General features: G+C 43.4%; 1 protein-coding gene across 3 annotated transcripts in view; it reads right to left on the reverse strand.

Moving 5' to 3' along the window:
* Positions 1–25,346, reverse strand: part of CHMP7 (charged multivesicular body protein 7) — a 70,925-nt gene that overhangs the window by 24,952 nt on the left and 20,627 nt on the right. For 2 of the 3 annotated variants that reach the window (XM_077262183.1, XM_077262184.1), the window contains exons 6-11: positions 23,671–23,719; positions 23,421–23,540; positions 22,625–22,723; positions 22,411–22,471; positions 21,659–21,793; positions 9,086–9,184 (exon numbers count right to left, since the gene is read on the reverse strand). In XM_077262183.1, the coding sequence (XP_077118298.1) occupies positions 9,086–9,184; positions 21,659–21,793; positions 22,411–22,471; positions 22,625–22,723; positions 23,421–23,540; positions 23,671–23,719 (563 nt within the window). Of the gene's footprint in view, positions 1–9,085; positions 9,185–19,708; positions 20,569–21,658; positions 21,794–22,410; positions 22,472–22,624; positions 22,724–23,420; positions 23,541–23,670; positions 23,720–25,346 lie in introns of those variants that run through there. The other variant, XM_077262185.1, reaches the window with a different exon arrangement.

Consider the following 25,346-nt stretch of genomic DNA (forward strand, 5'->3'; position numbering starts at 1 on the left):
TTGATAATGCGGATGTGCTTTCCATCCACCGCTCCTAAACAGTTGGGGAAATCACACACACTCCAGAATTTCTCCGCAATTTCTAGCCACATGTCCAAGGTGGGTAGGGGTATAAACTCCTCCCGGAGTACATTCCACAAAGCCCGGCAGGTGTCCGCAACTATTCCAGACATGGTGGATATTCCAAGCCGGTATTGGAAGTGGAGGGATGATAAACTCTCTCCGGTGGCCAGAAATCTGTAAGAAAAACAAACACAAAAAACAATACAATCTATTTTTTTTATGGTGTGGTTACGCTAAAGAAAGAAAGGAAAATACCCCAAAAATACATGTCAGAAAACACAAAATTTGGACTGTCATTGGTTTACATTTTGAACGTACCTTAATGTTACCAGCAGACGTTCCTCGGGTGGAATCGCTCTACGGAGCTGGGTGTCCTGTCGCCTTATGGCTCCTTGGACACGAGCAAGCAAATCCCGGAACGAGTCTTGCGACATTCGTGTGTATTCCTGGAATTTCTCCGGGTTGGCATTAAGCTCGGCATAGAGCGTGTGGTAGGCTCCACGGCTCTCACGTAGTTCGATAATGGGGTGCCTCCAAAAACGCCTACGTTGTCTCCTTCTCCGTCTTTGGCGATTTCTGTCTTGCTCCCAAGCGAAAGCACAGGCAAGAAACACCTTGAAGCTGAAATCCAGGTTGAAATAAAAGCTCTCCATGCGAAGATCCATCATGACACAGGATACAGTAGCAAACTGTAAAAATTTCAGTAGCCCTAGGGTCTATATATAGAGATCCCATAATACACGCCCTCTGTAGTCCCATTGGCGTTGTCTGGTTATCTTGATTTCTCTCTTGTGAAATTTCTCATCATGCGCACAAAAAACGCAAACGCAGGAAAAGACGCTTGTAAACGCGTACAAAGGCAGCGTTTTTAAAACGCATGCGTCAACGCATGCGTAAAAAAAAGCTGCGTTTGTACGCGTTTACATGCGTTTTTTCCACCACTTGCGGATGCGTTTTAAACGCTGCGGATTTAAACGCAAATGTAAAACTAGCCTTATTGCATTCTTTGGCATTTTCCATTATCCATCTAATGTAAGCAATTACATATCTTGTTCCTCTGCATTTTCTGAATCCTGCTTGTTCCTCTGGCAGCTCTTTGTCAAAGTAATGCTGTAGCAGTCTTTGTAGGATCTTCAGCAGTATTTTTCTGGCATGAAATATGAGCGCAATAGTCTGATAGTTTCCACAGTCGGAAGCATCTCCCTTCTTCAGAATAGGAACACCGATCTTGTCTAGTCCTTGGGCCATTTACCAGTTGTCCATATCCGTTGATACAGGTGGGTGATTATACCAACTGCTGAGTCAAGACTTTATTAGCTCAACTGGAATATTGTCACATCTAGGTGCTTTTGTTTTTTGACAGAAGCTTTAACGCAGCAATGACTTAGTCTTTCAAGATGTTGGGTTCGCTATCATTTTCAGCCTGTTTCTTCCCACATCACTGAGTCATTCTTGTAGAGGTGGTCCGTGTATTCTTTCCTTGATCTGTTCTGGCTCAGTTAGTTTGTTCCCGTTCAACATTCTCACTCTTGGTTAAAACTTTTGTTGTATCTCTTTGATCTTTTGGTATGCCTTCCTGGTCTTGCCTTTCAGATGTTCGCTTTTTATCTCTGTAAATATTTTTTAGTAATAAAGTTCTTTGTCTGCTGAAATGGCTCTCTTTAGTCTTTTACTGATGTTATCAGCATCCTGCTTGTTACCTTTTGCTATTCATCTTAAAGAAAAATAAACCAAGTCAGAAGAGATATACGCAGCCATGGTTAACATAATAAATCCTAAAGATCATCGAAGAAAGACGAATGACAAAAGCAAAAGGTAACAAGCAGGACGCATACAAAATTATGATGCTTACTTCTCTTCAATATCAGATGTCCAGCAGCTCAGAACTGGCAGCAAACAGTGGGACCCAGCGATATCCATCTACTGTTTGAAGATATCTGGCCAAATGTGGTCTTCATAGACGAAATGAAGCCAAAGAAAACATACCTTGTACATCAGGGGTAGGGAACCTTTTTTTCTGCCAAGGGCCATTTGGATATTTACAGTAGAGACAAAATCATCATCTTGAAATTTATCATGGTATATTTGGTCATACATTTAATTACTTCACCACAAATATGATAATTGGAGCTGCTTATTTTTGGTGAGGCATGTGAGGTTAGCTGGTGTTTATGATGTTACTACTCGTAATGGCTTTTCCAGGTTTGCTTGATTCTGGAGGTTAGTCGACTCTTTGCTAGGACACAGTTTGAAAATAACTCACAGCAGTAAATTGTTCCAAACACAGATATATATATTACACTGCAAGTCTCCTGAAATTCAAAACTGCTCACATAACATTTATAGAACTCAAGCAGTGGGCGGTCTGCTGTATACATCAATTAGGAGACACAAAGACTGCTGTATATACATATTGTAGGAGTCAGACTGCTGTATGTATATCACAGACATCAAAACTGCGGTATATACATCTTATAGAAGACACAGACTGCTGTGTAGGAGACACCAAAACCGCTGTATATAAATCACATAAGAGACACCAAGACTTCTGTATATACATCACTTTGAGTTGGAGACTGCTGTATATACAGTGGGGGAGATAAGTATTTGATTCCTTGCTGATTTTGTAAGATTGCCCACTGTCAAAGACATGAACAGTCTATAATTTTAAGGGTTAATTTTAACATTGAGAGATAAAATATAAAAAACTTAAGCCAGAAAACCACAAACAAATTAAAAAAATTATACAAATTTATTTGACTTTTGCAGTGAGTAGTAAGTATTTGATTCCCTACGAACCACAAAGAGTTCTGGCTCTTACAGACCAGTTAGACACTGCTAAACAACTTGTTACCTGCATTAAAGATAGCTGTCTTACATAGTCACCTTTACAAAAGACTCCTGTCCACAGACTCAATTAATCAGTCAGACTCTAACCTCTACAACATGGGCAGGACCAAAGCGCTTTCTAAGGATGTCAGGGACAAGATCATAGACCTGCACAAAGCTGGAATGGGCTACAAAACTATAAGTAAGATGCTGAGTGAGAAGTAGACAACTGTTGGTGCAATAGTAAGAAAATGGAAGAAATAAAAAATGACTGTCAGTCGACATCGATCTGGGGCGCCATGTAAAATCTCACCTAGTGGGGTATCCTTGATCATGAGGAAGGTGAGAGATCAGCCTAAAACTACACGGAGGGAACTTGTTAATGATCTCAAAGCAGCTGGGACAACAGCTACGAAGAAAACTATTGGTAACAAATTACGCCGTAAAGGTTTAAAATCCTGCGATGCCTGCAAGATCCCCCTGCTCGAGAAGGCACATGTGCAGGCACATCATCTGAAGTTTGCCAATGAACACCTGGATGATTCTGTGAGTGACTGGGAGAAGGTGCTGTGGTCAGATGAGACAAAAATTGAGCTCTTTGGCATTAACTCAACTCGCCATGCTTGGAGGAAGAGAAATGCTGCCTATGACCCAAAGAACAACGTCCCCACTGTCAAGCATGGAGGTGGAAACATTAGGTTTTGGGGTTGTTTCTCTGCTAAGAGCACAGGACTAATTCACCGCATCAATGGGAGAATGGATGGAGCCATGTACCGGAAAATCCTTAGTGACAACCTCCGTCCCTCCGCCAGGACATTAAAAATGGGTCGTGGCTGGGTATTCTAGCAAGACAATGACCCAAAACATACAGCCAAAGCAAAAAAGGAGTGGCTCAAAAAGAAGCTCATTAAGGTCATGGAGTGGCCTAGCCAGTCTCGAAACCTTAATCCCATAGAAAACTTATGGAGGGAGTTGAAGCTCCAAGTTGCCAAGTGACAGCCTCAAGATCTTAATGATTTAGAGATGATCTGCAAAAGAGGAGTGGACCAAAATTCCTCCTGACATGTGCGCAAACCTCATCAACTACGAAAAAAAGTCTGACTGCCGTGCTTGCCAACAAGGGTTTTGCCACCAAGTATTAAGTCTTGTTTGCCAGAGGGATCAAATACTTATTTCTCACTGCAAAATACAAATAAATTTATATAATTGATACAATGTGATTTTCTGGATTTTATTTTCGATATTCTATCTCTCAATGTTAAAATTAACCTACCTGAAAATAATAGACTGCTCATGTCTTGGTCAGTGGGCAAGGGATCAAATACTTATTTCCCCCACTGTACATCACTGAGTTTGAGACTGCTGTATATATATTATATGTCTCAACTGCTGCATATATATGTACATAACATACGATAGACAGACTCTGCTACATTCCGCTGGCAATCTGCACAAGGGCAGAAGGAAATTACATGGATTGCCCACCATGAGCTGGAGATTCGACATGTAAACAAGGCCAAGCGACTCAACTATGCAAGAAAACATAGGAACTGTGGTGCAGAAAAATGTCAGCAGCTAAACTGGGATAAACAGTAACACTGTGAAATATTTGTCTGTTGCCAAAAGTTGACGAAAGGTAAAGAGAGTGGTACAATAATAAGCGTCTGCAGGAACAGTGAAGCATGGTGGAGGGTCCTGCAAGTTTAGAGCTGCATTTCAGCAAATCGAGTTGGGTTTTTGATCGAGATAAATGGTGTCCTCCATGCTGAGAAATAAAGGTATATACTGATCCATCATGCAATACCACGAAGGAGGCATTTGATTGACTTCAAATTTATTCTGCAGCAGGACAATGACCCCAATCATCCAGTCAAAGTCAAAAAGAACTTCAGGGTAAAGAACAAGGAGTCCTGGAAGTGATTATTTGACCCCAAAGAGTCCTGATCTCAACATCACCAGTCTGTATGTGATTACATGAAGAGACAGAAGGATTTACACAAGTGACATCCTCAGAAGATCTGTGGTTAGTTCTCCAAAATTTTAGGAACGATCTTCCTGCAGAGTTCCTTCAAAACTGTGTACAAGTACAAGTGTACCTGGAAGAATTAATGTTTTGATACGGTTATGAAGGCTATGGGTAGTCAAACCTAATATTTATGGGATTTAGATTTTTCTTTTGTTCACTCACTTTATGTTTTGTCAAATGATAAAAATAAAACTTTGAACACTTATGTCTTAAAGCATTCTTATTTGTACTATCTTTTCCCAGATCTATCAAACACTTTTGCACAGTATTGCATATTCCTGAGTTGGCAATAATCCAGAATAACTGATACTCAAGCACCTATTAAAGTGTATATGTATGTTTGCAGTCTTTTTTATGTGATGTTTTTTTTGTAATATAAAAGACTAAAACTCTCAATGAAAACTGTTATACTAAAATATACAACCCCTGGCAAAAATTATGGAATCACCGGCCTTGGAGGATGTTCATTCAGTTGTTTATTTTTTTATTAAAAAAAAGCAGATCACAGACATGGCACAAAACTAAAGTCATTTCAAATGGCAACTTCTGGCTTAAATAAACACTAAAAGAAATCAAGAACAAAAAATGTTGTAGTCGGTATTTGTTACTTTTTGAGAACAAGCAGAGGGAAAAAAATTATGGACTCACTCAATTATGTGGGAAAAAAATAAGGAATAGTGAAAAACAAAAAAAAACAAAAACACTCCAACACTTCACTAGTATTTTGTTGCACCACCTCTGGCTTTTATAACAGCTTGCAGTCTCAGGCATGGACTTAATGAGTGTGAACAGTACTCTTCATCAATCTGGCTCCAACTTTCTCTGATTGCTGTTGCCAGATCAGCGTTGCAGGTTGGAGCCTTGTCATGGACCATTTTCTTCAACTTCCACCAAAGATTTTCAATTGGATTGAGATCCGGACTATTTGTCGGCCATGACATTGACCTTATGTGTCTATTTTCAAGGAATGTTTGCACAGATTTTTTTGCTCTATGACAGGGTGCATTATCATCTTGAAAAATGATTTCATCATCCCCAAACATCCTTTCTATTGATAGGATAAGAAAAGTGTCCAAAATATCAACATAAACTTGTGCATTTATTGAAGATGTAATGACAGCCATCTCCCCAGTGCCTTTACCTGACATGCAGCCCCATATCATCAATGACTGAGGAAATTTGCATGTTCTCTTCAGGCAGTCATCTTTATATACCTCATTGGAACGGCACCAAACAAAAGTTCCAGAATCATCACCTTGCCCAATGCAGATTCGCGATTCATCACTGAATATGACTTTCATCCAGTCATCCACAGTCCATGATTGCTTTTCCTTAGCCCATTGTAACCTTGTTTTTTTTTTTCTGTTTAGGTGTTAATGATGGCTTTCATTTAGCTTTTCGGTATGTAAATCCCATTTCCTTTAGGCGGCTTCTTACAGTTCGGTCACAGACGTTGACTCCAGTTTCCACCCATTCGTTCCTCATTTGTTTTGTTGTGCATTTCCTGTTTTGGAGACATACTGCTTTAAGTTTCCGGTCTTGACGCTTTAATGTCTTCCTTGGTCTACCAGTATGTTTGCCTTTAACAACCTTCCCATGTTATTTGTATTTCGTCCAGATTTTAGACACAGCTGACTGAACAACCAACATCTTTTGCAACATTGCGTGATGATTTACCCTCTTTTAAGAGTTTGATAATCCTCTCCTTTGTTTCAATTGACATCTCTCGTGTTGGAGCCTTGACTCATGTCAGTCCACTGGGTGCAACAGCTGTCCAAGGTATGATCACTCCTTTTTAGATGCAGAATAACGACCAGATCTATTTTAATGCAGGTGTTCGTTTTGGGAATTTAAATTTAGAGGGTGATTCCATAGTTTTTTCCCACATAATTGAGTGAGTCCATACTTTTTTAGAACAAGTGGGGGGAAAAATTAACAAATACTGACAACATTTTTTATTCTTGATTTCTTTTAGTGTTTATTAAAGCCAGAAAGTTGCCATTTGAAATGACTGTAGTTTTGTGCCATGTCTGTGATCTGCTTTTTTTTATAAAAAAACCAAAACAAACAACTGAATGAACAACCTCCAAGGCCGGTGATTATAAAATTTTTGCCAGGGGTTGTATACACTGCTCAAAAAAATAAAGGGAACACTAAAATCCCACATCCTAGATATCACTGAATGAAATATTCCCATTGTAAATCTTTATTCATTACATAGTGGAATCTGTTGGGAACAATAAAACCTAAAAATCAACATAAATCACAACTAATATCCCACAGAGGTCTGGAGTTGGAATGATGCTGAAAATCAAAGTGGAAAATGAAGTTACAGGCTGATCCAACTTCAGTGGAAATGCCTCAAGACATGGAAATGATGCTCAGTAGTGTGTGTGGCCTCCACGTGCCTGTATGACCTCCCTACAATGCCTGTGCATGCTCCCGATGAGGCGGCGGATGGTCTCCTGAGGGATCTCATCCCAGACCTGGACAAAAGCATCCACCAACTCCTGGACAGTCTGTGGTGCAACGTTGACGTTGGTGGATGGTGCGAGACATGATGTCCCAGATGTGTTCAATCGGATTTAGGTCTGGTGAACGGGCGGGTCAGTCCATAGCTTCAATGCCTTCATCTTGCAGGAACTGCTGACACACTCCAGCCACATGAGGTCTGGCATTGTCCTGCATTAGGAGGAACCCAGGGCCAACTGCACCAGCATATGGTCTCACAAGGGGTCTGAGGATCTCATCTCGGTACCTAATGGCAGTCAGGCTACCTCTGGGGAGCACATGGAGGGCTTTGCGGCCCTCCAAAGAAATGCGACCCCACACCATTACTGACCCACTGCCAAACCGGTCATGCTGAAGGATACTGCAGGCAGCAGATCGCTCTCCACGGCGTCTCTAGACTCTGTCACATGTGCTCAGTGTGAACCTGCTTTCATCTGTGAAGAGCACAGGGCGCCAGTGGTGAATTTTCCAATACTTGTGTTCTGTGGCAAATGCCAAGCGTCCTGCACGGTGTTGGGCTGTGAGCACAACCCCCATCTGTGGACGTCGGGCACTCAGACCATCCTCATGGAGTTGGTTTCTAACCGTTTGTGCAGACACATGCACATTTGTGGCCTGCTGGAGGTCATTTTGCAGGGCACTGACAGTGCTCCTCCTTGCACAAAGGCTGGGGTAGCGGTCCTGCTGCTGGGTTGTTGCCCTACTGCAGCCCCCTCCACGTCTCCTGGTGTACTGGTCTGTCTCCTGGTAGCACCTCCAGCCTCTGGACACTACGCTGACAGACACAGCAAACCTTCTTGCCACAGCTCGCATTGATGTGCCATCCTGGATGAGCTGCAATACCTGAGCCACTTGTGTGGGTTGTAGAGTCCGTCTCATGCTACCACGAGTGTGAAAGCACAACCAACATTCAATAGTGACCAAAACATGAGCTAGAAAGCATTGGTACTGAGATGTGGTCTGTGGTCCCCACCTGCAGAACCACTCCTTTATTGAGGGTGTCTTTATAATTGCCAATAATTTCCATCTGTTGTCTATTCCATTTGCACAACAGCATGTGAAATTGATTGTCAATCAGTGTTGCTTCCTAAGTGGACATTTTGATTTCACAGAAGTTTGATTTACTTGGAGTTATAGTCTGTTGTTTACGTGTTCCCTTTATTTTTTGAGCAGTGTAGATTATATATCATACTACTTTTATATGGCGCGCCAATCAAGATCTGCGTGTGTAGAGTTGATGCAGCTGCTGCTCCGTGGTTACAGCCTGCAACCATGGATCATAGGGAACAGCCACTGAGCTCTGAACCTGCAGCTCCACATACAGGAATGCAGAGAACATGATGCACTTTGAACGTAGAGTTTCTTGAGGGCGTCACCTAGTTCTGCAAGTCTTATTAGGGTGTCACAATGGTCAAAAGTAGCATCTGCATGGACACTGTATGCTCTCTATGTGAAATTGATCCTAGCGTGTGTCTGGGGTCAGGAACTAATGTAAATGGTGACAATCTCTGTACCGCACTATGGAATACATTGGCGCTATATAAACAACAAATAAAATAAGCAATCATTAGCTTATATTTCAGTCTAGTATGCAGTTTTCGTCATAAGGCAGTTTTATTACTAAAATATCACAGTCCTATGTATAGAAAACCTCACCTCGAGTACTCCGTCCCACTGCGGGATGTGCTGGATAACCAGTGACGGGACCACTGGGGACATCTGGAAGGGCAGAAAGCATCCCACTCATGCCCAGAGCTAGAAGGAACAGAGACGATTAGGAGACAGTGCAGAGTAATGAAGTACAGAAATATCATGTGGCCATGTTAAACAGGACCTCTGTGGTCAAGATTTTTTCATTAAAAAAATAAATACAAAATATACATTGGCACTGACCATCGAGTTACATAACATGCATTAAAATGATGTAAAAAAAAAAAATTGCACGTAGTTGGACCACCTACACCTGCAATGACCCAAACTAGAACATTAAGGCTATGTGCACACGTTCAGGATTTTTCGTTTTTTTTTCGGCCGTTTTCAGTGGAAAAACGCTAAAAAACCCGCATACATAAGTATCCCATCATTTTCAATACATTCTGCAATTTTTGTGCACATGCTGCCTTTTTTTCCGCGAAAAAAACGCATCGCGGTAAAAAACGCAACATGTTCATTAATTTTGCGGATTTTTTGCGTTTTTGACGCTACATTATTGCATTGGGAAACTCCGGAAAAAAACGCAAAAAATCCGCAAAAAACGCATGCAGATTTTTTTGCAGAAAAAGTTCGGTTTTGTTCAGGAAAATTCTGCAGACATTCCTGAACGTGTGTACATAGCCTTAAGGATATGGACATGTTTGAGGGTTTTTTTTTTTAATACTTAATGAATTATACGTCTTCTTTTCTTCATTTTAGACGTTGATTGAACATTGGATAAGTTACATGGAGTTGCATACCAAGCGAGTAGACTTTCTTTATGCTATAAATTTATTAGATCTACATAGTAAATAAAACACTACTATACATTATTGAAAAAAATGAAAGTTTCAGAAAAAATCTGATAAAAATAATGAAGGAAAAATTAAAAAAAGGTAAAATTAAATATAATTTATAATAAATTAATTTGTTCAATATACTAATGTAATAGTGATCTAATAAATGTTATCCACTTTGAAAATATTTTATTCGTTCCCATCGAGAGAACCAGAATACTTATGTGTAATGGGAAATACATTATATAAATCTATCTATATAAACTTCTAAGGGGCACTTCCGTCTGTTTGCCTGTCTGTCTGTAACGGAAATCCCGCGTCGCTGATTGGCCCCTCCCTACTCTCCTCCAGTCAGTGCCCCCTCCCTACTCCCCTCCAGTCAGTGCCAGTGTGTCGCCCCATCCCGGACCAACTTTTTACTATTGATGCTGCCTATGTAGCATCAATAGTAAAAAGATATAATGTTAAAAATAATAAAAAAAAGTGCTATTCTCACCTTCCGACGTCCACCGATGGGCGCGATGCTGCCGCCAGCTTCCGTTCCCAGAGATGCATTGCGAAATTACCCAGATGACTTCATCTGGGTAATTTCGCAATGCATCTCTGTGAATTGAAGTTTGGCGGCCGCATCGCGCGCGTCGGGACAGCTTCGCTGGACGCCGGAAGGTGAGTATATAACTATTTTTAATTTTAATTTTTTTAACAGGGATATGGTGCCCACACTGCTTAATACTGCGTGGGCTGTGTTATATACTGCGTGGGCTGTGTTATATACTGCGTGGGCAGTTACATACTGCGTGGCCTGTATTATATACTAAGTGGCTGTGCTAAGCGCGATGTACATACATACATATTCTAGAATACCCGATGCGTGTTATATACTACGTGCGCTGTGCTATATATTACGTGGGCTGTGTTATATACTGCATGGGCTGTGCTATATATTACGTGGCTGCTATATACTATGTGGCTGCACTATACTACATGGCTGTGATATATACTACGTGGCTGTCTGTTATGTGGGCTGTGCTATATACTATGTGGCTGTGCTATATACTACGTGGCTGTGCTATATACTACGTGGCTGTCTGTGGTATATACTACGTGGCCGTCTGTGGTATATACTACGTGGCTGTGCTATATACTACGTGGCTGTGGTATATACTACGTGGCTGTGGTATATACTACGTGGCTGTGGTATATACTACGTGGCTGTGGTATATACTACGTGGCTGTGGTATATACTACGTGGCTGGCTGTGGTATATACTACGTGGCTGTGCTAAGCGCGACATACATACATACATATTCTAGAATACCCGATGCCTTAGAATCGGGCCAGCAGCTAGTTTGTAAATAATGTGTATATAAATGCAGTTTATTTTTGCTTAGATTGGGCATTGTAAATTGTATATGGTGTAAGATAGCGCTTACTGTATGTGTTGGGGAACACTCGCTTAGCAACGCGGGACTCAGTCACACAGGCACGTTTTTCTCACTAAATCAATCCATCCGGTTTATTTTATGCAGCGTAAACCAGGTTATGCACAGTCCATTACACTTCATGGAACACAATAGGCACCAACAGATGACATTAAGGCTACTTTCACACTAGCGTTAACTGCAATCCGTCACAATGCGTCGTTTTGCAGAAAAAACGCATCCTGCAAAAGTGCTTGCAGGATGCGTTTTTTCTCCATTGACTAACATTAGCGACGCATTGCGGCGGATTGCCACACGTCGCATCCGTCGTGCGACGGTTGCGCCATGTTGTGGCGGACCGTCGGCCGCAAAAAACGTTGCATGTAACGTTTTCTGCTGCGTCGTGTCCGCCATTTCCGACCGCGCATGCGCGGCCGGAACTCCGCCCCCACCTCACAATGGGCAGCGGATGCACTGGAAAAATGCATCCGCTGCCCCTGTTGTGCGGCGGAGACAACGCTAGCGTCGGTAACCTCGGCCCGACGCATTGCGACGGGCCGAGCCCGACGCTAGTGTGAAAGAAGCCTAAGTTGCAGCTTTAAAGGGCCACTGTCACCCCCCTCCAGCCGTTATAAACTAAAAGAGCCACCTTGTGCAGCAGTAATGCTGCAGTCTAACAAGGTGGCTCTTTTAGTTTTTGATTAAGTTATTACCTCAATAAAGCGATTTGAAAATTGTCCACAAAGACCAGCTATTGTACCGGGAGGCGGTCCGAAGCGTCCTGTATGAATCCCCCAACGGCCGTCACTCTTCTCTTCAGGGGCGCTGGTTTCCGCCCCCTGAGCGCTGTTATCTTCTGAAATCCGGCGCTTGCGCTGTTCTTTCCTGCCTGGGGCCTGCGCAGTGTTTACTGTGAGTCACAGCACAGACGCAGGGTGCCTGACTGCGCCTGTGCCGGCAGTGCGGCCGCCCTGTTACTGAATCCCCGCCCCGCACTGTGTTATTCATTATGCACAGTGCGGGGCGGGGATTTAGTAACAGGGCGGCCGCACTGCCGGCACAGGCGCAGTCAGGCACCCTGCGTCTGTGCTGTGACTCACAGTAAACACTGCGCAGGCCCCAGGCAGGAAAGAACAGCGCAAGCGCCGGATTTCAGAAGATAACAGCGCTCAGGGGGCGGAAACCAGCGCCCCTGAAGAGAAGAGTGACGGCCGTTGGGGGATTCATACAGGACGCTTCGGACCGCCTCCCGGTACAATAGCTGGTCTTTGTGGACAATTTTCAAATCGCTTTATTGAGGTAATAACTTAATCAAAAACTAAAAGAGCCACCTTGTTAGACTGCAGCATTACTGCTGCACAAGGTGGCTCTTTTAGTTTATAACGGCTGGAGGGGGTGACAGTGGCCCTTTAACTTAGATACTTTATATATGGCTTTTTCTCACAGTTCAGACACTACACCCACCATCCCTCCTTGACTAGTTCCCGGGGGGGGGGGGGGGGGGTACACCGTATCAATGTCTCTACTCATATAGTGCACACAAAGTTGATTCGTAGTCTCTACTCACGCTGGACCTCACTTCGTCCAGTTACCGTGGGAGACCACAAAGTTCATTACTGACCCCCTGTCAGTGCACACAGTTGCCCATACTCTGGGTTACCTTCCAGGAGCTCCTGCCCCACACGCTGACTCCTGTCAGTCCTCTCTCCTCAGGGAAGCTGCCGAACTGGGATTACCAACTTGCCTGGCAGGCACACATGAGTTAATAATAATAATTTTTATTTATATAGCGCCAGCATATTCCGCAGCGCTTTACAACTTATAGAGGGGACTTGTACAGACAATAGACATTACAGCATAACAGAAATCACAGTTCAAAACAGATACCAAGAGGAGTGAGGGCCCTGCTCGCAAGCTTACAGACTATGAGGAAAAGGGGAGACACGAGAGGTGGATGGTAACAATTGCTTTCGTTGTTCGGACCAGCCATAGTGTAAGGCTCGGGTGTTCATGTAAAGCTGCATGAACCAGTTAACTGCCTAAGTATGTAACAGTACAGACACAACATACACAGAGGGCTATTAACTGCATGAAGTGTATGAGAACATGATGCAAGGAACCTGATTATGTTTTTTTTTTTAATGGGCCACACCGGGATAGTTAGGTTAATGCGCTGAGGCGGTAGGCCAGTCTGAACAAATGCGTTTTTAGGGCACGCTTAAAACTGTGGGGATTTAATCGTATTAACCTGGGTAGTGCATTCCAAAGAATTGGCGAAGTACGTGAAAAGTCATGGAGACGGGAGTGGGAGGTTCTGATTACTGACCATGCTAACCTCAGGTCATTAGCAGAAGGAGAGCACGGGTAGGGTGGTAGACTGAGGCGAGGGAGGAGATGTAGGGTGGTGCTGAGCCACGGAGTGCTTTGTGAATCAGGATAATAGTTTTGTACTGGTTTGTGGAGTGGATGGGTAACCAGTGTAATGACTGGCACAAGGTAGAGGCATCGGTGTAACGGTTGGTGAGGAATATGATTCTGGCAGCAGCATTCAGGACAGATTGGAGTGGGGAGAGTTTGGTAAGAGGGAGGCCGATTAGTAGAGAGTTACAATAGTCCAGACGAGAATGAACTGGTGAAACAGTAAGAGTTTTTGCAGTGTCGAAAGTAAGAAAAGGGCGAATTCTAGAAATGTTTTTGAGATGCAGATAAGAAGAGCGCGCCAATGATCGGATGGGGGGGGGGGGGGGGGGTGAAGGAAAGCTCGGAATCAAGGATGACCCCAAGGCAGCGGGCATGTTGCTTGGGAGTAATGGTGGACCCACACACGGATATGGCAATGTCAGGCAAAGGTAGGTTAGTAGAGGGAGAGAACACGAGGAGTTCGGTTTTAGACAGGTTCAGTTTAAGATAGGGAAGACATGATGTTAGAGACAACGGTGAGACAATCACTGGTGTTTTCTAAAAAGGCAGGCGTGATATCAGGAGAAGCGTATAATTGGGTGTCATCAGCATAGAGATGGTACTGGAACCCAAATCTACTGATTGTTTGTCCAATAGGGGCAGTATACAAAGAGAAGAGGAGGGGGCCTAGGACTGAACCTTGATGAACCACAACAGTAATGGGAAGGTGAGAGGAGGGGGAACCAGCAAAAGATACAGTGAAAGAGCGATCAGAGAGATAGGAGGAGAACCAGGAGAGAACGGTGTCCTTGAGGCCGATGGAGCGGAGCATAGTGAGGAGGAGCTGATGATCCACAGTATCGAATGCTGCGGAGAGATCCAAGAGAATTAGCATGGAGTAGTGATCATTAGATTTAGCTGTTAGCAGGTCATTAGAGACTTTAGTGAGGGCAGTTTCAGTAGAGTGTAAAGAGCAGAAACCAGATTGAAGAGGGTCGAGAAGAGAGTTATCTGAGAGAAAGCGGGTAAGACGGGAGTGGACCAGGCGTTCGAGGAGTTTAGAGATGAAGGGAAGATTAGAGACAGGTCTATAATTAGCGGCACAGTTTTGATCGAGGGAGGGTTTTTTAAGTAATGGATATATGATGGCATGCTTAAATGAGGAGGGAAAAGTACCGGAAGAGAGAGAAATGTTGAATATTTTTGTTAGGTGAGAGGTGACAGCCGGGGAAAGGGACTGGAGATGTGACGGATTGGGGTCACTGGTGGAAGTGGTCGGGCGAGAAGATGCAAGGAGCGTGATTACTTCTTCTGTGACTGCTTCAAAGTCAGAGAGTGAACTAGATGCAGTGGGGGAGGGAGAACAGTGCATGGTATGAAGGGATTGGGAGATAATTTCCTGTCGAAATGGTCAATTTTTTCTTTGAAGTAATTGGCCAGATCTTCAGCGCGGAGATCCGTAGTTGGAGCCTGCAATCTTGGGTTGAGTAGGGACTGGAAAGTGTCAAAGAGACATTTAGGGTTATTGGACAGTGCGGTGATGAGGGTGTTAAAACAGGTTTGTTTGGAGAGGTGAAGGGCAGAGTTGTATGTTTTAAGCATGAACTTATAATGGATGAAATCTTCGGGTATGCTGTGTGGCAAAGTGATCCAGGAACTGATGAGAGGGGCCAGGAGGACGATACACCACCGCCACTCGCATGGAGAAGGGGATGTAGAGTCTGACAGCATGGACTTCAAAGGAAGGGAAGAAAAGTGAGGGTACTTGGGGGATAACTTGGAAGATACATTTGGGTGATAGGAGCAGACCAACTCCTCCACCTGCTCTGTTGTCCGATCTTGGGGTATGAGAGAAGTGTAGTCCACCATATGAAAGAGCAGCAGCGGTGGTGTCTGACTGTTGGATCCAGGTTTCAGTAAGAACCAAGAGGTTAAGAGAATCAGAAAGGAAGAAGTCGTGTATGAAAGGGAGTTTATTACACACAGTTAGTTCAGATCCTCAGGGCTGTAGCTCCCCCAATGCAGTGCCATCACAGACTCTGCATACACTCCTTCCCATGTGCTTTTCAGGAAGTCCTAATCCCAGGATCTTCAAACACAGGTTGTGCTACTCAGGAAGCCTACTCCTAGGACTTCCAACACAGGCCACTCAGTGCGCTATTCAGGATGTCCATCCCCACCTGGGACCGTCCAACACACAAGTCTCTAAGTGCGCTTAACAAGGATCCAATCCTACTTTCAGGATCTCCCAGCACACAGGTCTTCAGATCCACAGCCTTAGTGCGCTATTCAGGGATCCAGTCCACACTCAGGACCTCCAACACACAAGCCGTCCAGGATCACACAGTCTCCATTACAGAGCCCACAACTGACTCCATTGCAGGAAACATGTGACCCACACCCTGGTCACATTATGTAGTTGTAACCACTCTCAGATGGGTGGTGTGTGTTTGTGGCTAGTCCAACCCGCCCAGCTCTCGAACTAGCCCAATAAGCCTCCCTTGACAATTATACAAACACTTGTGGGACTACAGGTCCCAGAACAAAAACATTACATCATGCTTACAGTGCAGACTCCCTCTGTGACACACATCGGCCATTTACAATTCTGAAAGTCACTGTTTCACCATTATGACCACAGATACGCCTCCATGAATATCCTGAGGAGCGCACACACAGCGCCCCCTAGCTGCAACAGGGGTCACTGCATCACAAATGGTTACACGTTTTGGGTTGTAATTCGTTTTTTTTATTATATGTTAATTCTGAATATGACACTGTTACCCTATATAATACACCACTAAAACTTTGTTCCATTATTGACAAAAGCCTGGGATGCGCTGAAATGTCTCTGACTGGATTTCTATGTAAGAAATGGATTAAATACCATTTCATTCAACACATGAGTGCAAGGACCGTTTTTTTCTCATGGTAACTTCTCTCTACGAGCACAACTACACGGAGTGCTGACCTACCTTTCTCTATTCAAGTTTTTGTTAGATCCAATTTTATTGATGATTGATCGGTTACAAAAAGCTATTTTACATCTTAAAAATGCAAATTAATAACATTGAATAATAACTTAATTATTGTTTGAAACCAGAGGAATTCACTGCTTTCAAAGAATCTACTAATGGCCTTCTGGGAAAACATGGTAAAGAGTTGCAAGAAAGAAAGCGACAGCCCTCCATTGGAGACAGACTACTCCCGCCTCTTATTGGAAGGTTTGGATAGAATAGCCGACATCCGCAGGATGGAGCCCCTGACAGCCTTATTGAATGTGAGTTTGGGCAGATTTGAGACCCTCTGGGCTCCCTGGGACTATTTTAGGTCCCAAAACAACAGTTAGGAGCATGTTGGTTTTTGAACAGGTGTCTTCTTCTCTTCCCTTTGTGCATATCTCGTCTTATTTTGTATTGTGGTTTTATAAGACTTGTAATACGAGTATCTTAACTTGGCATCATTTAGAACTGCCGTTGGACTTTGTCTTTTTCTGTTCTATTGCACAATATATTTTGATGACACTAGGTGGAAAAGTCTTCCAAGAGTTCATTCTAATTGTACTCCATTCTTTCTGATCTTTTAATTTGTAAGCCAAATTGTGATTGTTTTGTCTCATTTCTGATTGTAAAATGTTATAAAATTTAATAAAAATTGCAGTTCTTAAATAAAAAAAATTATAAAAAGAAAGAAAGGGACAGAAATGTACTTTTTATACGACTTTCGGACGTGGGACTGGCTCTTGACAATATTTTGGGAGTGGCTATCATTTCTCAGATTCCAGCAGTGACTTTACAGGCTCATGGAGAAATCAGCATCCTTTTTCGAGGAGAGGAAGAGAACATCAAGCCGCAAAGAAGAGGAGACGAGCCGGCCGCCACCAACAACGTAACTGCACCTTCGATGCTCACGAGGTCACGGGTATAGAGGATTCTCTTGGTATCAATATTTCCTCTAGGACGTTAACATCAGTACAAATACAAGTGTTACAGAAAGGACTTTCATTTCAGGATTATATCGAAGTTAAACACTTTTTATCTTGATCTGGCTATACCTGTACATAATTTTTTTTCAAAATGTTAGTTTAAAACCACATTTTTCGACTGTGACAGCACCTCCACATATTATATCTAAAAGTGGAACCTGATTATTTAAAAGTAACATACTGTATATACTTGAGTATAAGCCAAGATTTTCAGCACATTTTTTGTGCTGAAAACGCCCCCCCTCGGCTTATACATGAGTCACGGTCCAGAAATCCGGCAGGGGAGGGGAGCGGCGGAGCAGCGACAGGAGCCGGTGGCCGTGACATCATACTCGCCCTCCTGGCGCCGTCGCTGCATGTCCCTGCATCTCCGTTGTCCCGGCGTCAGCAGCGCTTCCTGTGTTGAGCGGTCATGTTGTATTGCTCATTAAGGTAATGAATATGCACGTGTCTCCATTCCCATTGCCGTGGAGCGCATATTCATGACCTTAATGAGCGGTACAACATGACCGCTCAGCACAGGAAGAGCTGCCATCGGGACAATGGAGATGCAGGGACATGCAGCGACGGCGCGAGGAGGGCGAATATGACAGGGGGGGGCCGAGCCATGAATGCAAGGATGGGAGGAGGGGGGAGCCATGCATACAAGGATGGGAGGAGGGGGGGGGGCGAGCCATGCATACAAGGATGGGAGGAGGGGGGGCCGAGCCATGCATACAAGGATGGGAGGAGGGGGGGCCGAGCCATGCATACAAGGATGGGAGGAGGGGGGGCCGAGCCATGCATACAAGGATGGGAGGAGGGGGGGCCGAGCCATGCATACAAGGATGGGAGGAGGGGGTCCGAGCCATGCATACAAGGATGGGAGGAGGGGGGGCCGAGCCATGCATACAAGGATGGGAGGAGGGGGGCCGAGCCATGCATACAAGGATGGGAGGAGGGGGAGCCGAGCTATGCATACAAGGATGGGAGGAGGGGGAGCCGAGCCATGCATACAAGGATGGGAGGAGGGGGGCCGAGCCATGCATACAAGGATGGGAGGAGGGGGAGCCGAGCCATGCATACAAGGATGGGAGGAGGGGGAGCCATGCATACAAGGATGGGAGGAGGGGGAGCCATGCATACAACAAGGGGACCCACACAGAGCAGGACAGGGATGAGGGGACAATACATACCCGGCTTAGGCTAGTTTCACACTTGCGTTTTTTGCCGCTGCGTTTTAGCGCAAAAAAAGCATGCTTTTTTTCCCCTATATTTAACATTAAAAACGCATGCGTTTTTTTTGTATGCGTTTTGCCGCGTTTGACGACGCATGCGTCGTTTCTATGCTTGCGCTTGGTTGCAGAAATGCAACATGTAGTAATTTGTAGAGGCGTTTTTTTGCTGCAAAAAAACGCATGCTTTTTTTGCGGCAAAAAAAAGTATTGCTCTCTATGTAAACGCATGCGTTTTTAAGCACATGCGTTTGGTTGCGTTTTAAACGCAGCTGTCACACACTTCTCAGCATGTGTTTCAAAAACGCAAACGCAGGAAAAAACGCATGTAAACGCGTCAAAACACCGCTTTTTTTTACCGCATGAGAAAACGCATGCGTCTAAAAAACGCAGCGTTTGCACGCGTTTTTTTCACCACCTGCGTTTGAATTTTCAACGCTGCATTTTTAAACGCAAATGTGAAACTAGCCTTACCCAGTCAATAAGTTTACCCAGTTTTCCATGGCAAAATTAGGAACCTCAGCTTATACTCGGGTCGGCTTACACTCTAGTATATACTGTATTTGTTTTTTTGCATAGTGTCAATCTCCTAGTGACAGCAGAATACACCCATGGTCTCCTGTGTCCCCCAATGAAGCGAGAGAGAAAAGCTCTTTTGTTCCCCCATAAAATCTACCACCCAGTAGAGACATACACTAATTTTGTGTTGAAGGAAACAGGAGATCTAATCAACAATACACGATGTAGTAATTTTATGCCAAGAAGCAATTTAACTCCTGAGGAAAAAAAAACCATCAACATCATTATTTAATGATGATTCCATCGAAATAAAACCTTCTGATAAAAGGTGGTTCGATTGTCATTATGGACCGCGTAAAATGTAAAAATGAAATATTGAGACAATTGTCAGATTGGATAAGTTACATGGAGTTGCACACTTAGCGAGTGAATATTCATTAGAATATAAATTTATTCGCGGTTACAAAATCTCTATACATTACTGAAAAATGAAACTTTCAGAAAAAAGGTGATAAAAATAATGAAGGAAAAAAAAGTAAAATGAAATAATATAGTTTAGAATAAATTAATTTGTTCAATAAAATAATGGAAAAATCATCTAATAAATTTTATTCACTCTGCAAATATTTTGTTAGTTCCCATCGAGAGAACTAGTATACTTTTGTGTAATGGGACATATATTATATAATTTGTACATAAGCACTGGATTAAGTACCATTTCATTCAACACGCGAGTGCCGGGACCTCTTTTTTTCATAACCACCTCAATCAAGGCAGGAGAGTTGGCGTATGCTGGGTCAGAGGAAGCGGCGAGCACAGACCAGCGACACCCATCGGACCGGACCGATCAGCATACGGCAATTGAGGATTATAAAAGGTATCTTCATAGATATGAAGGGGAGCGGGCACTTATGAACAGGTTGCTATTCAAGGTGACTTAAAAGGTAGGTTCCCTTTAAAACCTGGTTCCCTTTAAGTATCAAAAAAAAGAAAAAAATTGCCCCCAAAAGGGATCCAAATCCAAAGACATGTTATTCACCAATCAGTGGATGATATATTTATATCTCAAGATGTTCTGTTTTTTGGGGGGTTTTTTTGGTCATCCAACCTCCTAAAAAATGGAATGAAAAGAGATCAAGACATAGTATGTATCCTAAAAAGACATCGATAAAAAAAATGTAAACTCATCCACCAATACCCCGACCCCAAAAAACACTTTACTCAAACAATTCGGGCAACTGTAAAGTTTGCACATTGGCTGACCGGATCATCTTTTATATAGGTTATTAAATCATCGTTGTTGGTGCCTCCGTGTAAACAGGGGGATGTGTTTCCGACAGCATGCACATGGAATGATCATACAATGCAAGTCGATCGCCGCTGGTTTATGGACATTGTTACGTCGAAACGGTCCCTCAAGCCGCATTTACACTACAAGATAACGTGTGTTAAAAAATCTCCTTTCATGATTATCTTGCTGTGTAAACAGGCTGCTGATCACCCAATAATGAGCAAAAAACTCTTTCATTTGGTGAAATCTTTTGTGCAGCACAAACAATCATTGTTCTCGGCAGTGAATTGTCCTGTGTAAACAGGACTCGTGCTGCTGAGATCTATGGCTGCCTATGTGAACTGATCTAGTGTAGATCTCTCAGCTCCCATCGCTTACTTGGTCTGCCTGTATAAAAAGGCTATGAAATGACAGCCGGCTGGTAAAACTTTACAGATCGGCGGTTGTATTGTGCCGCCGGTAGCCCCATATATACACAGACCCTTAGGGTACTGTCACACAGTGCAATTTTGATCGCTACAACGGCACGATTCGTGACGTTCCAGCGATGCATTTACGATATCGTTGTGTCTGACACGCTACTGCGATCCGGATCCCCGCTGAGAATCGTACGTCGTAGCAGATCGTTTGAAACTTTCTTTCGTCGTCTAGTGTCCCGCTGTGGCGGCATGATTGCATTGTGTGACACAGGTTGTATACGATGTGCGCACAGTAACCAATGGCTTCTACATCGCTAGTATGTCATGAAATTATCGCTCCAGCGCCGTGTATTGCAACGTGTGACCGCAGTATACGACGCTGGAGCGATACTTATACGACGCTGCAACGTCACGAATCGTGCCGTTGTAGCGATGAAAATGGCACTGTGTGACGGTACCCTTAGTCTAAAGAAACAGTAACATTTGCTCACCTCTGTTATCAGCAGGAATAAGAGGAGGGTGCTGTGGAGAAGTGATCAATGGGCCGGTGGGAACCTCAGGAAGGTCCACGACTTCCTTCTGAAGAATCTCATCCAGTTCTCTCTCCAGCTCATCTGCGTCCATGTCTGGAGTAATAAGAAGTACAATTATATCCCAGGATCACTGCTGCAATGACCGGTAGCAGCACTCATCCATACCGCATGTACAAATATACACTAGGCGCCATAATCCTGCATGCAGCCCCAGAAAACAAAATGTCAGCATTCAGTTATGGGAGAGAACGGACTGAAATGTCCGTGCACGTGTTCTGGAGGCACCGGTCTACGTAACGTAATCAGTGCCGCTCACCTCCCGATGCAGAAGTGAGCGACACCAAAGAAACTCTTTAATATTGTCTGAAAAAAAAAATCAATATATCAATTATGCTCACCCGATGGGGATAGAGCGTCTACGGGAAGAAAACCTTTTTATCTCAGAAACATAAGAAAAATCTGCACAAAAACACCAAAAAACACTCACAGTACCAATGTGATTGTGCCAAGAGGTGCTCACAGTACCAATGTGATTGTGCCAAGAGGTGCCCACCGGAGAATTTGATTAAGAGGGCCCACCTTTCTCCCCAACTCAAGAGCCTCATAGCAACTGCAAGGTGTGTACTGTGAACTATCCTGAAGGAGAAGCCAGGGCCCACAGGAGGATTCTCCGGTTGTCTGGTGGGCCGTCCAACCCTGCCCGTACTTACCAATATCGCTGGGCGCTGCTCCTGCCAGGGTCTGGCTGATGTCGTCCTGTAGGTCACAGAACTGCAAGACAATGAATGACATCCTCATGTATCCAAGAAGGTCTCACAGCTTAAAGTTATAAGTCATCAAAAATAAAAAGTGGAAAACCTTATAGAGGATCTCAAGTAACTTCTGTATGGTGGATCCCATTACCAGGACCCATAAACACATTACCTCCTGTATCTGTTCTACTAAGCTTTCCGTCTTCTCCAGATTGACATCCTTCAGTGCTGATCGCAGAGCAGAGACCCCCATCTGGTACGCAGACACCACCTAAAAGGCAGAAATGGTGACACTGATGTACATATAAAGTAAACAAATTTTGATAATTTGTATAGGGAACAAAAAAGAAAAAAAAATGCAAATCCTCCTATTCCTGGCTACCCAAACCAAACAGTCCTATAAAGGCAGAGGATGGTGACTACATCGCTCGGTGCAGAGGACTACTAGGAGGGCTAGCTAGAGAGTTCGCACCCAAGCGGACCTCTCAGCAATCTTGACATGTCCAGTCTAGTAAATATTTGTATTTTCCATTAAATACCAATGCTGGTCATCCTTTATTAGTACTCTGTTACTACTCCTGGAACTGACAACTGGGCGTTACTGTTCCTCTAGATAATGGACCACAGTCTCCAATTAGTCTAGACAGTATCAGACTATTTAGGTAGGAACCCTTTTCACAAAAGTTTGGTATCACCCAGACATCAATGTAATCAAATAAAAAAAACAAAAAAAAAAACCACACAAAACAGAAGAAAAATGTAAAAATAAAATTATTTAAATATACAATGCAACCATTTCCGTAACCCGTCAGGAGAGCTAATTGATTGTATTTTCAGCCTTTCGTGTGTTACTTCTAGCAGTATTACTATTCGTGGTATAAACAGGCTTGTGGACCCCCATTTTTTGGTTTATCATTTGTTGCATTAGCGGTGCCATCTCCCCCAGCGTGTCGTCACTAATCTGTCACCTTGCGATCAGTCTCGGCCATTGATATCCTCTCCAGGATGCTCTGTATTGTGTCCAACTTGCCCTGCAGCGCACATATCCGTTTTTCGGCAAGTTTCCTACGACGAAGACATCGCAGTGCCTAGAAAGTAAAAAGAATATGATGAGGAAGGGGCAAAAACAGTAAATAGGAGTTTGTGTCCGGGCATCACAGTCCGTACTCGCACCAACTAAAGTTTTGGTAAAGTACAACAGAAGTAATAAGGACTCACCTGAGGCTTGTTCCCGGCCTTATTAAAGCTTTTTGCCTCTTCTGTCAGCCTGCAAGAAAAGAGAAAGTGGAAATATTCAATTTAGGAGGAAGTCATCAGCAAGCACAGGTAGCTCCTCTGTAAGTCTGAATGATAAGCTGTACTATTAATTTAGAAAACTTTTGGCATCTCATAAGTTTGGATTGTTGGGGGTCCTGAAGCTGAAGCCCCTACTACTCACTAAAACAAGGTGGCCGAAGCACTCCTGTAACTGTGTGTCCAGGCAAAGCTAAAAGGGGTACGGTGCCCAGCATCAGGCTTCTGCCCCTTCACTTAAGTGGTTGGTGGGGTCTCAATCCTTGGAGGATCAGCTCTCATTACTTCTGACAACTCTGACACATCAGAACTTTTCTAAAATGATAACTTTTAAACTATGCCTCGGTAACAGAGCATCATGCTGCCCCTCTATTAATACTCCTAGAAACGTGGGAATAAAGTTACATCTGGGTGTTACCATTCTCCTTGGGCAACACTGACACTGTCCAATGCCTCCGTTCTGCAGCCAAATTGGTTCAGAGATGAAAACAGTGGAACATAACTAATTTTTTGGTGCTGAAAATGAATATGATGTGTAAATTTGCTGATTGGTTCTAATTTTCAAGATCCAGAGGAGGTTGTAATTACTTTTGGCACCTTTCATGCTTATAGAAAAATTGTATCTATTATTTCCTTCCAATCATTATTGCATTGTTAGTAGCTCGTCTATTACATCATCTATTCAGTGTATTGAGCCTTCAGTAGTAGGGTGACCGATCAGAAAACGCCAACCCAGCTCCGATGACGTAATCCTAATTATAATTGCACCTTCTTTTATCAGCCTATGTGCACACGTTCAGGAATGCCTGCAGAATTTTCCTGAACAAAAACTGACTTTTTCTGCTGGAAATCTGCATGCGTTTTTTGCGGATTTTTAGCGTTTTTTTTCCGGAGCTTCCCAATGCAATAATATAGCGGCAAAAAAGCGAAAAAAATCTGCAAAATTAATGAACATGCTACATTTTTTTACCGCGATGCGTTTTTTTTTTGGCGGAAAAAAAAAAAAAAAAAAAAAAAAAATCAGCATGTGCACAAAAATTGGGGAATGCATTAAAAAATGATGGGATGCTTATGTATGCTTTTTTTTAGCGTTTTTTTTCAGTGGTAAACAGCCAAAAAAAGCGAAAAAAATGTGAAAAATCAGCAACGTGTGCACATAGCCTCAATGCTCTCTGTGTAAGGTATACAGTTTTTGGATTTCTTAGCTTAGTTTCTTAGCATATTGACATGTTGCTATGTTTTTTCAGATAGGTCTCTTTCTTGCATTAACAAAGCGGATAGTTTTTGCTACATGTGCGGTGAAGTCACTTCTGCATCACAAAGGCGAAACTTGACTACCATGATAAGGAAAGCCTACAACCTGTGGTTTGGCTGCAGAATAGGAGATCAGGACAAGAGTTGGGCTCCACACATATGCTGCAATACATGTGCATCACATCTTACCCAGTGGTTACATGGGAAGAGGCAATTTATGCCTTTTGCCGCCCCAATGATTGGGAAGAGCCGACCCATCACACTACCAATTGCTATTTCTGCATGGTGCCCCCCATCAGGAAAGGAGTTTCAAAGAAGAAGTGGTGGACTTACAGCATCCAAACCTT

Source organism: Ranitomeya variabilis, chromosome 5 (assembly GCF_051348905.1).
Source record: "Ranitomeya variabilis isolate aRanVar5 chromosome 5, aRanVar5.hap1, whole genome shotgun sequence".
NCBI lineage: Eukaryota > Metazoa > Chordata > Amphibia > Anura > Dendrobatidae > Ranitomeya > Ranitomeya variabilis.